The 13,489-nt window shown below is 36.3% G+C and overlaps 1 protein-coding gene across 1 annotated transcript; it reads right to left on the bottom strand.

Moving 5' to 3' along the window:
* Positions 1-8,252: 8,252 nt before the first annotated feature.
* Positions 8,253-11,121, bottom strand: htr1b (5-hydroxytryptamine (serotonin) receptor 1B). The gene has a single exon (XM_058398266.1). The coding sequence runs from the start codon at positions 10,689-10,691 to the stop codon at positions 9,579-9,581; it is 1,113 nt and encodes a 370-aa protein (XP_058254249.1). The 5' UTR covers positions 10,692-11,121; the 3' UTR covers positions 8,253-9,578.
* Between the last annotated feature and the right edge of the window lie 2,368 nt (positions 11,122-13,489).

Genomic DNA, 13,489 nt, shown 5'->3' with positions numbered 1-13,489 from the left:
AGCTGGCTAAAATTCAAAAGTATCCCTGATATGTTTGTTAGATTGACATTCACACTGAATTCTAATGCTTTATGGGTTCATTTTCTACATGAATACATTTACATTATACATTTAGATGATACATCCTATAAGGAATATAGAACATTACATCATTTGTAATATGTGTGGTAATGTTATGGTAGAAAACAGAGTTTACTGCTATTATAACAGTGTAAGTTCGACCCTTATTTAACTTCTTAAAGTCTCTGCATATTATTCAATACTTTCTAATTAACTACAAAGGAAATACAGGGAAAATCTAGTTAAGAATGTGAGGAGTATAACGTATGGTCTTGCCAGGTCATCTTAGGAAATGAAAGGGTTATTCTTGTTTATGGCCAAAGGTAAGCTGATTAGCAACTCTTTCCTACTAGACCCTATATTTCACCATGGTTATGATTTCACACAGCAAATGATGGTTAGCATAATGGTGTGCTCACCCTGATGTGCTGGTCAGCATGTAGGTTACATCACGTATTTCTACCTGTTGTTTCCAGTGCTCATTAGGTAGCATTAATGAATAGAGTTAACGGCCTTAGCCAACCTCTAAAAAGCAGCTCTAACCGACTGAGCATGATACCCACTGAACAAAAACCCATGACAACATGGATTGCATTAGCTCATTGGCAAATCCCTCTATCCAGCCCAAGATTGCTCGGATTCCTCAGTGGGAGGTACAAAACCCCTGTCTAGAACAGCAAGACTCCCTGTGGGCCTAATTTGCTCATCAAAATGGCAAAGCCTATTAGGACGTCTCTCTAAAATGCATTGTACATCATGTCAATTTTGGTGATTTTTATTTCTTAGCTATCTTGCACAATTATGAATCAGTTTGTAACACCTCAAACAGTGTATGTAGCAGTGCCATTTGCATTTGAAAGTCATGAAAAGGGTCTACTTTGACCTTGAATTGTTTTGCTGCTGTTGAAATTTGATGTTTGATCTATTCTCTTATACCGAAGCACTGACCAAACAAAGGGTCTGCTCCAACAAGGTAAATAATTCTGTTAGAGAGACTCCTGAGAGAGAGAGAGAGAGAGAGAGAGAGAAAGAGTACTGAATATGGATCTTATATTAAATGCAATTTGTTCCTATGCATGTTTTTGCTAATACTGATCAATATTAATGCTATTAATTAATAGATAGATAGATAGATAGATAGATAGATAGATAGATAGATAGATAGATAGATAGATAGATAGATAGATAGATAGATGGATGAATATACATACATACATACATACATACATACATAGGTAAATGAATGAACGTGTGAATGAACATTCATGATGTTGCCCAGAGATTATTTAGCAAGAACCTCAGGAATGTATACTGATGCTGATGATATCCTCCATTTTAGAGTTTGTGCAACTCATTCTGAATAATTATGGTATGATTAAAAAAAAAAGAAAAAAAAAAGATAATTTGCTGTTTATTTTTTCGGTATGATATCTGTATGATTTAGAAAACTCTGGTTACAACTCAGTTATTTTCAGTTACTCTCTGTTATTAAGCTTATATTTTTATTCCAGTTACCTTACAGGTATAAAAAAAAAAAAGAATTCACTGTAAGGATTATGATAAGCTCACGCAGCGGGAACATACAGTAATTGTATGCAATGCTCTTGTAAATGGTCTCCCAATTCTAGTCCACACCAGTGGGTGATCTTTGTTATTGCAGTGTTTTTAGATGAGAGTATTCACTCTATTGTGCTTTATAAAGTCAGCAGCTCATTAAATTCAGTTTGTAATTTTTATTCCTTTTATTTCTAGGTAAAAATGAAAGAAAAAAAAAGAAACGAAAAAATTGGAAACTGAGTTGAGGACTTTGCAGATTTCTAAAATGGGATGCTCTGAAAATACCAGGGGGTGAAGTACATTATATTACAAAACTTTGCATGTCTACCTAGATTTGAAAAGCTCTAATCTGTCAGTTTATTTTTGGGCATAAGCAAAGCTGTAAATGATAGTGTTTGTCTCTAAAGCGATTCTAAAGAGGATTACATAACAACATAGAGTATAATTACATTCTTCTACCAATTAGAAGTTTACAGTAAGGCTTGTCAAATACTGTTATATGAGACACGAGGAACAATAGAATTGCAACACCCTTTGTAAAAGCTGCCTTCTACATGATATTCTGTGTAAGAGTGCTGTTTTTCGAACAAGCCAATTACACTCACAGTGACACTCACAACAGAATAAAGCATTTGTTGTCCTGCTAGTGAGAGTGGAAAACTGCTTTAAGAGTGCAGTGTGAAAATTGACACTGCTCAGCAGATACTGTGCTTTCACTGCCCTCGGGAGTGTGTCACGGTCAAGCAGCCTGCTGCCCACACTCACAGCACTGGACAATAAGTGTTTAGGACAGGGATGCTCTGGCTCAATTTAAGCGACTAGCCCAATTTGGACTGGACTAAATTCTATGACATTTGTACTTTAAGAAAACATAAACAGATTTTTAGCAAAACCTGAAAATGTTTTTGTTTAGTATAGTTTAATACTCTGCATTGTAATGATCACACCACACCATAAGACTATACAGTAACAGCACATGCATAATCATGTACTAATAGCTGAATTAGTACTGAATTAAATATGAACTAACAATGAGTTAAAGCACGTACTAATCACAATGGATGAATAACAACCACCTTAAATACATGTTATTACATGTCTGTTTATGCATTAATTAACATGTAGGAGTAAAGCCAATCAAACATGCTCTATAAGAAAGAATATTAATTAAATCTGCTGAAATACATCTGTCTCTATTTGACTGTATTAAATTACATCTGACATCATTAAAGTAGCTGTCCTAACTGAGTTACTAAAAGAAATGTATGTTAATATAATGTGTGGAGCTTTGAAACATTGTTAGCAATGTTTTTGAGAGTGGACAGAGAACAGGTGAGTTGAGTGATGATGAGGTCTGGGTTTGTCGAATGATTTTACCTCAAGTGATGAATAATAAAAGTGAAAACACACTCCACACTTTTTCAAAAATGTGTCAGCGATGCTGTTTTTTCCTTGCATGGCTTATTAGTTTAGATAATGTAGAAGGAGGTGTGTATCAGCTGAGTAAATATAAGGCCAACTGAAATAAAGCAGAGAAGAAAATAGAAAATAAAGGACTCCTAAATTAGTATGTAGTTAATCTAATGATTTGTACCAAGCTATAGCTGCATAGTTTTATACAATTTATAGATGTTTTCTCTTTATTTATTAAATAAAGTGAAAAAATATTATTATTATGAAACATGGAATGATGTCCTATATGGACAGGACTTCAATATTTGATAAATAACTTATAAATATTTGACAGACCTATAAATATTTGACAGTGTTCATATTAAATAGTTAATGTGTATGTATTTTTATTACATGTTAAATGCAAATTAAATGAAAAAATAATAGTGGTTTTGAGGCAATCATTGAGCTGGTGTCCTTCAGTGGAAGTAAAATGGAATATTTTCAAATATCATAAGCTTACTTGTGTTTAGAACTACTGTATGTATTATAGAAAAAAGCTTGTGATAGGGTTTCCAAATCTTCTTACACATAAATCTCATAATAAAACATACAGCAGGAGGAAACAGAATATTCTATAATATTTTACAAAACATTCATGGCCATGCTTAAATCATTAAATGTAAATAAAACAACTAAATGACTAAAAGGATTTTTGATCCAATAAACAGTAGAGGTTTGAATCTGTTAGCTATGATTGGGATAATTTCACAGTTGTTGTGCATTTAGCCCTATTAACATTTCAAACTTTTTTTTATATCACGGAATTTAAGAAAACATGCAATTAACCTCTCTAAAAAAGCATATACTCATACTCATAGACTCATGCTGCATTTTAATGATCAACAGTGTTCTATAAATAATATAATTTATAAAATGAACAAATGCACTAAATGTATTTATTCAGCATTCATTCATGAGAACATTAAGAATATTTTAATTATTTACTTGAAATCCAGTTCAGTTCATATAATATCAATGAATATAAATTTTAAATGTATGAATTTATCCCATATGAGCAAGCCAGAGGCGACCGTGGCAAGGACAAACTCCCTGAGACGGTATGACCTTGAGAGGAACCAGACTCAAAAGGGAAACCGTCATCATCTGGGTCATCCCGGATAGTGTGATTATAAATCATTTCCCTTCTATAACTGTTTACTATATGGTAAAAAGATGTACATTGCGTACAGACTGCACACAGACACGAGAGCCAGAAGAAACACCCTGAGACATAAAGCAAACAGCCACTCCACTGTCAACAAACCAAACAAAATGCTTTATTAATTTTTTAATTAATAATATGCTTTACATGTATAATTTGGGTAATAATGTTCTTCCAATGAGACATCATCAGTTATTATCACAACGTCGTTGAAAATCGAAAATTGTTGCAACTTCCTGTTGAACATTTTACTTGTGGAATATTTCAAATGATTAACGTTTAGTTAAGAGGTTTGAGCAAATGTTTTGTGACTGTAAAATAAAAATAAAAAGACAGTAAAATATACATTTTTCATAGCCCATAAAGGATGACTTATGGAACAGAATGTTCCATGAATGTTCCAAGATATAGATGCATACATTAATGCAAATATAATGTGTTTTTTAAGGGACAGTGTAGTTATAGTGCACAGAGACAGACAAAGTCCATCATAACCATATTTTTATATTTCCTTTTTAGGTAAAGCATACAGATGCTGTCTAATTAATAATAATAATAAAAAAGAAATAAAAAAAAAAGCTCTAAACATGTAGTGCCTTTTTGGGACTTGTTTTATTTGTTTGCTTTGTTTTACACTTGCGACATTCGAGTGGGATGTTTGATGAGAGCTGTTTATGTAGATTTGCTAATCCCTAAGAGTTAGCCTTGAGTCTAACAGCCTGCCTCAGACTGCTGATCCTCAAGCTGCTGTGCTAAGAGTCACACAGCAGCAGTACTGTGTGAAGAATGAAACAAGATAGCAGACTCTGCTCTGATAACAGGTGATTAGCACCAGAGGTGCTGAAAAAGAACCTGTCTGGAACAACAGAAGGTGACAGACAAGTGGAGCGAATCAGTGTCACTAACAGCACCTACAGCATGAGAGAGTAGCATGATATTAAACATGAAAAACAACCTTATTATTTATCCTCTCTTTTTAGGATACCAGAGGTGAAGAGGGTGATTGGATGCTCTATCTGATAGTGTTCACTGTAGACATCTTAAAAGCCAAGGCTTAGAAAATATAGATCATAATGATGACAGCAAAATGTTGAGCAGAATCCCAGCATGTCATTCTGTCAGTATGGGGTTGTTACACTCGGGTGTGTGTGTCGCTGCGATCAAAGACGTGTCAAGTTTAGAATGTGATTCAAATGAAAATGTTTCCTTTGGGCTTGCCTTAAACATAATAACTAAACGTTTTTTTTCATTGTTTAAAGGTATACATACTTTCCTAAGAGCATCTCATGATGATGACATGACACATGACCGTTCATGATAGCGCATACGCATACATTTGCACATCTATTCACACCAAGGGGCAATTTGACAACATGAGAATTGAGAGGAAACTAGAGAAACATGTGGACAACGTGCAAGACACACAGACACTGCAAATGATCATGTCTTAGTAAATGAACATATCTTAAAGGTAGTCACATTTTCTACTATTTCTTATTATAAGATTTCAGTCAGCCTAATATACGATTATTAAACCTACTTTAAGACATTTTACACTCAGTTCATGTGTTAAATGTTCGTATTCTTTTGGCACATAAAGTTTTGCTTTTTAAGGAAACAAATTGCTTAAAATTAGCAAAATATTCTGGCAATACATCAAAACTATTCAAGCTTGCAATTAGTGATAAAGTCGAGAAATTAGTCTTTATAATCGTATATATTTCGTTTATTGTAATATCATAATAAGAAATACTAGATACATTTGACAGTATTCTCTTACTAAGATGTGATGTCTTGCAGCACAGACAGTAACCCAAGCTCAGGATTAAACCAGAACCCTGGAGCTGTGAAGCAGCAAAGCTACCCACCTGTCACACTGAGCCACCATGAGCAAATTTATTCACATGAATTATCTGTTCTTTGGCTTTTTTTCCCTTGTAACTGGACATGTAATTTTCTATAGGATTTATCTGTCCTCATGTGGATATTCAGCTTGGCAAAATGCAGTAATGTGTAAGGTGTTGAGGTGCAGAGACAGCTCAATTAATGACAGAACAAAAACACATAGAGATAATAGAATGCAGGGAGGAGAATTTTGATGATTCACTGAAGAATTGCGGACAGGTTGTGAGCAGCGTTAGGTATTGTTCCTCCATGACATATGAAGCCAGACATCTTTTTGAACTGCTGTGCTCATTCTGCTTCTAATGGAAATGCAATACACACAGAGGAATACGCTTCTGCCCTCTTTCACATACATGAGCTTACACATGACTGCCTATTGTTACTCTGATTAAAATTTCAAGCCTTGCTGTTCTTTCAAAACAGGTACATTTGGACAATTGCCCTGGAGATACAGTCAGTGTAACACAGAGATATAAACAAATGTTACTGATATGTCAATACTTAGTTTAACAAAATGAAAAAATAAATCACTTAACAAAAACATAATCGATCAGTACTCCGATCTTATGCTTTACTTCTTTGTGGACTGGACTTAAACAGAATGTAATATATAACAGGTCTGTATACAGATGATATGAATTTGCAGCTGATTTATAAAGTGTCTGTTTTGCACATGAGCATTTCTTGTAAGTGAATACTATATATTGTGTATATAGCTGCAAGGAAGACATAAACATGGTCATTAAACTGATGAAAACCCTGAAGTAACAGACTGGACATGACTGGTCATTAACAGTGGAACTGTTAGACAAATTGCCCTCAGCAAACATATATTTCTGGCATGTAGGACATTGACAGGGGGATGGACTTGGTGGAGGAACATTTTTGTAAGTATTTTGTGAAATTGGCACAAATGTCCTAAGCATGTGCTAAAAACCATGGCACATAATTACAGTACATGTTTTTATGATTAATTTTTCCAAGGTAAAACACTATTAAAGACACATGAGCATCTTGTCAGAAGGAATTACCGAATGTTATGCAGAAGAAAACACCACAAAATTTCATAAGATAAATTGGCACAGGGCACAGAAATATTCCTGATTATACATTCAAATCAGGTATGTAGCTATTGTGAGAGACAAATTCATATAATTAAAATATTTTAGTGACAAGTCTCGCTTGGATGATTTCTCCTTCCAGCAATATTACTAAAATTTATGTGAAGTTGTTTTTATTGGAACTAACGTAGCGTTAAAAAAAATAAGTATGCCAAAGGAAGCATATCCAAATAGCAATAATTCTACTTTGGAATTTTTTGGGGGGATTTTATGGAGTCCACAGCAGTGTAGAACATAATTTACCTGTATTTTAGATATGAGACTTCACATGTCTTTATGCTATTGTGTCATGTGCTATTGTGTACCATTAATAAAGTTGTCCCTGTGCATATTCATTCAAGGCCTTATAGATTATTGTCTGATCAGGAGTGTGCTTGTGTATGTGCTACTCAAACAAAACCAAATGGAAAATCCCAAGGCCAAAGTGTTTATACTGGATAATTGGCTGGAGCACTTTATTGACATGATTAACATGAAGACAGCAGCAGTTAGACTGATTGAAAGGACTAATTCTCAGAAGACGTATACAGTGGTGAACTGTTCTCAGACTAGTGGTGAGGTGTGTAAAAATGCCAGCAATGCTGCATTCTGTAACATTGCCACACACACAGTACCATGTCAGTGTCACCGCTGTGCTGAAAATAGACCTCATCCAAATATTATCTGGCCAGTGAAGGTCTCTTTCCACTGGACCACAGTTGAAACAGATAGGCTACAGACAGTAATTGTTCCTACAAAGCAAAGTGCATGCATACACACAAGATATGTACACACACACATATATATATATATATATATATATATATATATATATATATATATATATATATATATATATATATATATATATATATATACAACATATCTTGACTGTCAGGCATGACTCTAAAGGCTTTCCTGGGAAAATTACAGCACTAATGGCCACATTAGGCCACAGTGGTCACACCAGCACATCCTTTCACAGGTTGAAGGTCAAAGCTCTTGAAAAACTACCCCTATTTCCATAACAAGCATATTTATACCTTTAGAATTTTGAATTTTGAATAAGAAAATCTGGGATATTTGGGGAAGGACATAGGAGTCACTAGTGCAGTTTAATGGCTTAGACTCTTTAGATTGTTGCTTTCTTCTTGTTCTCTTACAGCAGAAAGCTTAATAGTGCTCTTTAGATCTGAGTGTGATACTGAAAGTAGAACCGCTTGCATTATTGCAATGCACTGAGTTTACTTAGCCTATATATAACAGCATGAGTCTGAAACTCGAGCTCTGTAACCTTTTGCACAATCCACATCAAAAAAGCTTCAAGGAATGGCTTAAATAACAACTATTACATCAAGGATTTTCGGTCGATTTCCATTTGTGTTTGGCAGGCCTGCAACTTGACTTAACCTGTGGTGTCATTTGCCAAGTGAGATTTCAAGGCCAGCTAACTGAATCTATAGTAAAAAAAACAAAAAAACAAACAAAAAAAAAACCCAGTAACTGATTTATCCAATGGCAAGTTTAATAAACGGAATAAACAATATTTATTTTTCAGAAACATAGTTTTCATTTTCTGTGCACACAATGATCGGTGAATTTTATATGTAGTAATTATGGATTATGGATTACTTCACTGATACATTCTAGATAGATTGTGCATCCCTTTTCTGGTGTCTCATGATTAAAGACAATAGTCTTGATATTACATTGTTGAGGACTGTCTGGGATAATATGACTTCTCATTGAATTAAGCTGATTTGCTGACATTTTAATTCAATACACACAGGCCAAACTGAATCAACACACATATGAAAAACACTGTTTACAGATGGGAAAACAGTTAACTTGAGTTATGAATTCATTTTTTTTTTCTTATTCAGTAACGGATGTTAAACATCCTGGTCCTGATGTGAATTCTCTAATATTGTCTTATTTGCCACTAGACTTGATTGAACTGTTCGAATATTTATCTATTAGAAACGTATCAAGCAAGGACACTGGAAAACAAGGATGGATGAAATGATGGAAGAAAATAATACATTGCATTGTAGCTGCACCGATGATTCAGCGACCAGTGATTTAGTTCATTTCAATATTCGCCGGTTGCTTAGCAGCAATGATATAATAGCTATTTACCGTGATTTTTAAAAAATGCAAAATAACCACAATGCAACACTGAAACACACACACACACACACACACACAATACTGCTGCATGCTTTGTTGTCTACTGTTTGAACAGGATGATGCATAAGTCGGATAAGAAGACGCCCCACTCTTTGACTGAATGTTGATTTAATCCAGCATCAGTGCTTTTTTCCGCCCGAATTTGCACATCAGGACACACAAAATCGAAAGCTTATGAGCTTTTGGAAAGCCGTTTTAAAGTCATCGTTCGCCATTGTGTATATGATGGGATTGATGAGAGAGTTGAGGTAGCCAAGCCACGTAAAGAAGTCGAATAACTCTGGGTACGCCTGGCATGAAGGGCACAGGGGCACCAGCAGGGTGTAGATAAAGAACGGCAGCCAGCAAACTATATACGCTCCTAAAATGATGCCCAGCGTTTTTGTGGCTTTCCTTTCTCTGGCCGCAGAAATCCTCTTTTTCTCCAAAAGAGAGTCGGAAACGGTGATTTTGATCTGGCTGTCGCTGATCACCGAGCCTGCGTCGTCCTGCCTTGCCGAGGTCAAAGACGTCGAACCTGGTGAGTTTGAGACTAACTGCGCGGAGGTGAGTCTCTTACCAAACTTTTTGGGCGACTGTCTTAAGATCCGCCGCCTGGCCTCCACGTAGATCCTCCCGTACAGGGCGATGAGTAAAAGTGTAGGGATGTAGAAAGCGCCGAACGTAGAGTAAATGGTGTAAAAGAGGTGGTCCGTGTTCACCTCGCAGCTCGTTACCGCTCCCGCTTTCACCTGGCGCCAGAAAAACGGAGGCAGACTGATGGAGATGGCGATCACCCAGGCTGTGGCCACCATGGCAGCCGCGCGGCTTGTCGTGCGCCTTTTCGCGTACTCCACCGCGTCCGTGATAGCCCAGTAACGATCCAAGGCGATAACGCACAGGTGAAGTATAGATGCCGTGCAACAGGTGATGTCCGACGACAGCCAGATGTCGCACACGACTTGGCCCAGCGTCCACGTGCGGCTCACTGTGTAGAGCGCACTCACGGGCATCACCAGCACGGACACAAGGAGGTCGGTGAGCGCCAGGGACGCGATTAGGAAGTTGGCAGGCGTGTGCAGTTTCCTCGATCGGGAAATGGTCGCGATCACGAACGCGTTGGAGAGAGTCGTGGCGAGCGTAATGGCACCGAGAACCGAGCCTACAGTCGCCTGGAAAGCCAGACTTGTCTCTTTTGCGGCAGTTTTTGACGCATCCGAAGCATTGGTGGAGACATTCGTTTCCAAGACATAATTTGTTGGAGGAGGGTTGAAGTGCTCCATAGCAGACAGGAAAGGCACACGGACTGGTGCTTTTTATATTTAATTCTCATATCAGCCCAGAGCACTTTTCTATCCTCATACTGTTTTTACAACAAAACATTTTTGCATCATGCGTCCAAGGTCGTGAACCATCTCGAAAAAAAATATGGTCAGTCAAATTGATTCAGAGACATTTTTCTGTAAATGAGGCATACAAGAAAAATAATATATATATATCATGTAAGTTACTGCAGGTTACCAGGCTAGTGCAGAAATAAACAATAGAACATCCGAAAAGTTGCGCAAATACGACAGAAAAGCATCCATGGTCAGTGTTCTTCTTCATCCAGTTTCAGAATGTGATTTTTTTTTCTCCAAGTGTGTGTACTGGTGTCACTAAACCTGCGCGTCCGCGTCCTGCCTCTCCACAGCCGTCTCTGATGGAGAACTTAGAGCTGATGATGACTGTAGACCTCAGTGAGGGAGAAGAGGCACTGCTGGGTCTTAGCGTCCTTAAATCTATAGAAGTAAGGGGTGTTGATTCTCACTGCAGCATTTAATGCTTCTCTGGTCCAAAGCAACAATTTCAGCTAATCAGATGTTTATTAGAAAGGTCGTAGGATAGCGAGCTACTGACGTTTTGCAGTTGATATATTTTCAAAATACAGCATTAGATTACAGTGGCATATTTTATAGATAAATTTTGAGATAATATCTAATGGAACTATAATTACAGTTGAAGTGAATCTGCAACAATACATCTACAATGATAGAAAAACAACAAATTTGTATTTCAGTCCAATAACAGTTACTTTCATGAGAAATTTAAAATAGTATGCAAACTGGCTCAAGTGGATTGGTGTGACATCAAAAGGACAAACTATATATGTATGGAAAACTACATATAATAAATACATATGCATGGAAAAATAATTCAAATAAAACAATGAAAAAACACTTTCGCTTTTCACCCCGTCCCTTCAAACACAATGCCATAAAAGCGAGCATTGTGGCATTTGATTTTATTGTTGAAGACAATGTCCACCACATCCGTACATTCTGGGACATGTAATATAAATTTTACTGCTATTTGTAAAGCCATTTGAAGGTTCGTTGGTTTGCAAGCCATATGTTAATTGCAAATAAAAGCTCACTCTGTTTCAGTCTCAAGTTATGAGACAGAAATTCTCACTATGGTTTCAAGTTTATTTGTCATGTGCACAAAATGCTAGTGATAATTGTACATTGAAATGTTTGTTGTGAGCCTGAGATACTTACAGCTGTTCAATACAAAAAAAACATAAGATAAAGAGGATAGGAGAAAGGAAAGACAGGAAAAGAGATTATATACAAATGCATATAAGTAAAAATATGCGGAATAGGCAGTCTGTACATAACTGTAAACTGTGGAATATGTGCAGTCAGAGTACTCAGATGTATACATTGAAGTGTACAGTATAATCTGTTCTACTTGCAGTATTTGTTTAGACTAAATGGGCATTAGATCTACACTAAACAAAGTTTTGAATGCTAAATATTTCCACAATCTGTTCACAATGATTTTTGACAACTTTAATACGACTTGGTATGGACCCATGTTCACCAGGTGATCCCTTATCCATTTGTGTAATTCCTGCTTTTTATTTGTTAAAGTTTATAGATACTTTTGGAGCATAGAGCATAGAGCAACAGTTGGAGATCTCTGCTGCTGGTGAGGGTTTAAAGGTCAGTAAAGGAAATATATGACTGTTGTCATTTGATATTTCAGATGATTATTTTCTTTGTCAGCAGAAAATTTGCTCTTTTATACAGACCCAAAGGCATATTTCTTCTGTAATGCAGAAAAAAATTCAGTACCATCAAAGAATGCCTTATGACCGGAGGCCCAGGGCAAACTAGCAATTATTTTGGATCCCATTTAGCCCCTTCATGTGATCACCCATGTGCATATTAACCGTGATGTTTATTATGATAATTAAGATGTCCCCCGATCCACAGACAAGGAGATCCTTGTGTTTGTGACAACATGCAAAAAGACATTAGTCCTTTACCATAATCTACTTGCTGTCATGATTCAGCTTTAGGTTGTTGTCGAAAGCTTGTTCTGCTTAGACATGTGTTAGGAGGCTATAGTGTCCACTGTCACACACTCAAAACACAACAGGGAATGTTAATGAAGCTCACCATCTGGGCTGAGTGAACGGTTCTCTCCTGAGAATGTCATGCAGGTCAGGGAATAAACTACGCAGTCACCATCCGGCTCTATCCGGTCGCCTACTTTCTACATTCTTTCCTGTGATAAAAATCCCTTTATATAGTTTGTCTGCCAAAGAACTTTAAAACTAATTATACTGAAAAGATCATGAAAATCATGCAGCCTGCATGTACAGAGAACATGTACATGCACACATTTATGAAGTTTATCAGCAGAGATATAAATAATTGCTCTGTTTATGGGTCACAGAAGCAATAACTCTCATTTAAATACTTATGAATAAGCTGAATAGACATTAACAGTTCAGTGACCCATCTCTAAATAATTTAGATAATAATGATAATCTGATTAACTAAAATAGCACAGCCTAAATTCATTTCAAGTCCACTGGTTCGTTGTGTTAATCATTAATGTCTCTGGTTTGTCTAACTATGCAAATATAATTTAACGGGGCTTAAACAGAAATTCAAAGGTGAGAGGACTTTAAAAAAAACAGCTTTGGGACATGCAGTTTGAAATTAGAAAATTATATTTGCTCAGTTTGTCTTTATTAATGCTATTGTGTCTGCATGGTAGATGGAGCTGAATAATAGCTAAATAGCAA

Source organism: Hemibagrus wyckioides, linkage group LG09 (assembly GCF_019097595.1).
Source record: "Hemibagrus wyckioides isolate EC202008001 linkage group LG09, SWU_Hwy_1.0, whole genome shotgun sequence".
NCBI lineage: Eukaryota > Metazoa > Chordata > Actinopteri > Siluriformes > Bagridae > Hemibagrus > Hemibagrus wyckioides.
This window is presented reverse-complemented; position numbering and strand designations above follow the sequence as displayed.

Coding starts and splice junctions, on each gene's coding strand:
- htr1b (XM_058398266.1), bottom strand. CDS start 10,691: ATGGAGCACTTCAACCCTCCTCCAACAAATTATGTCTTGGAAACGAAT.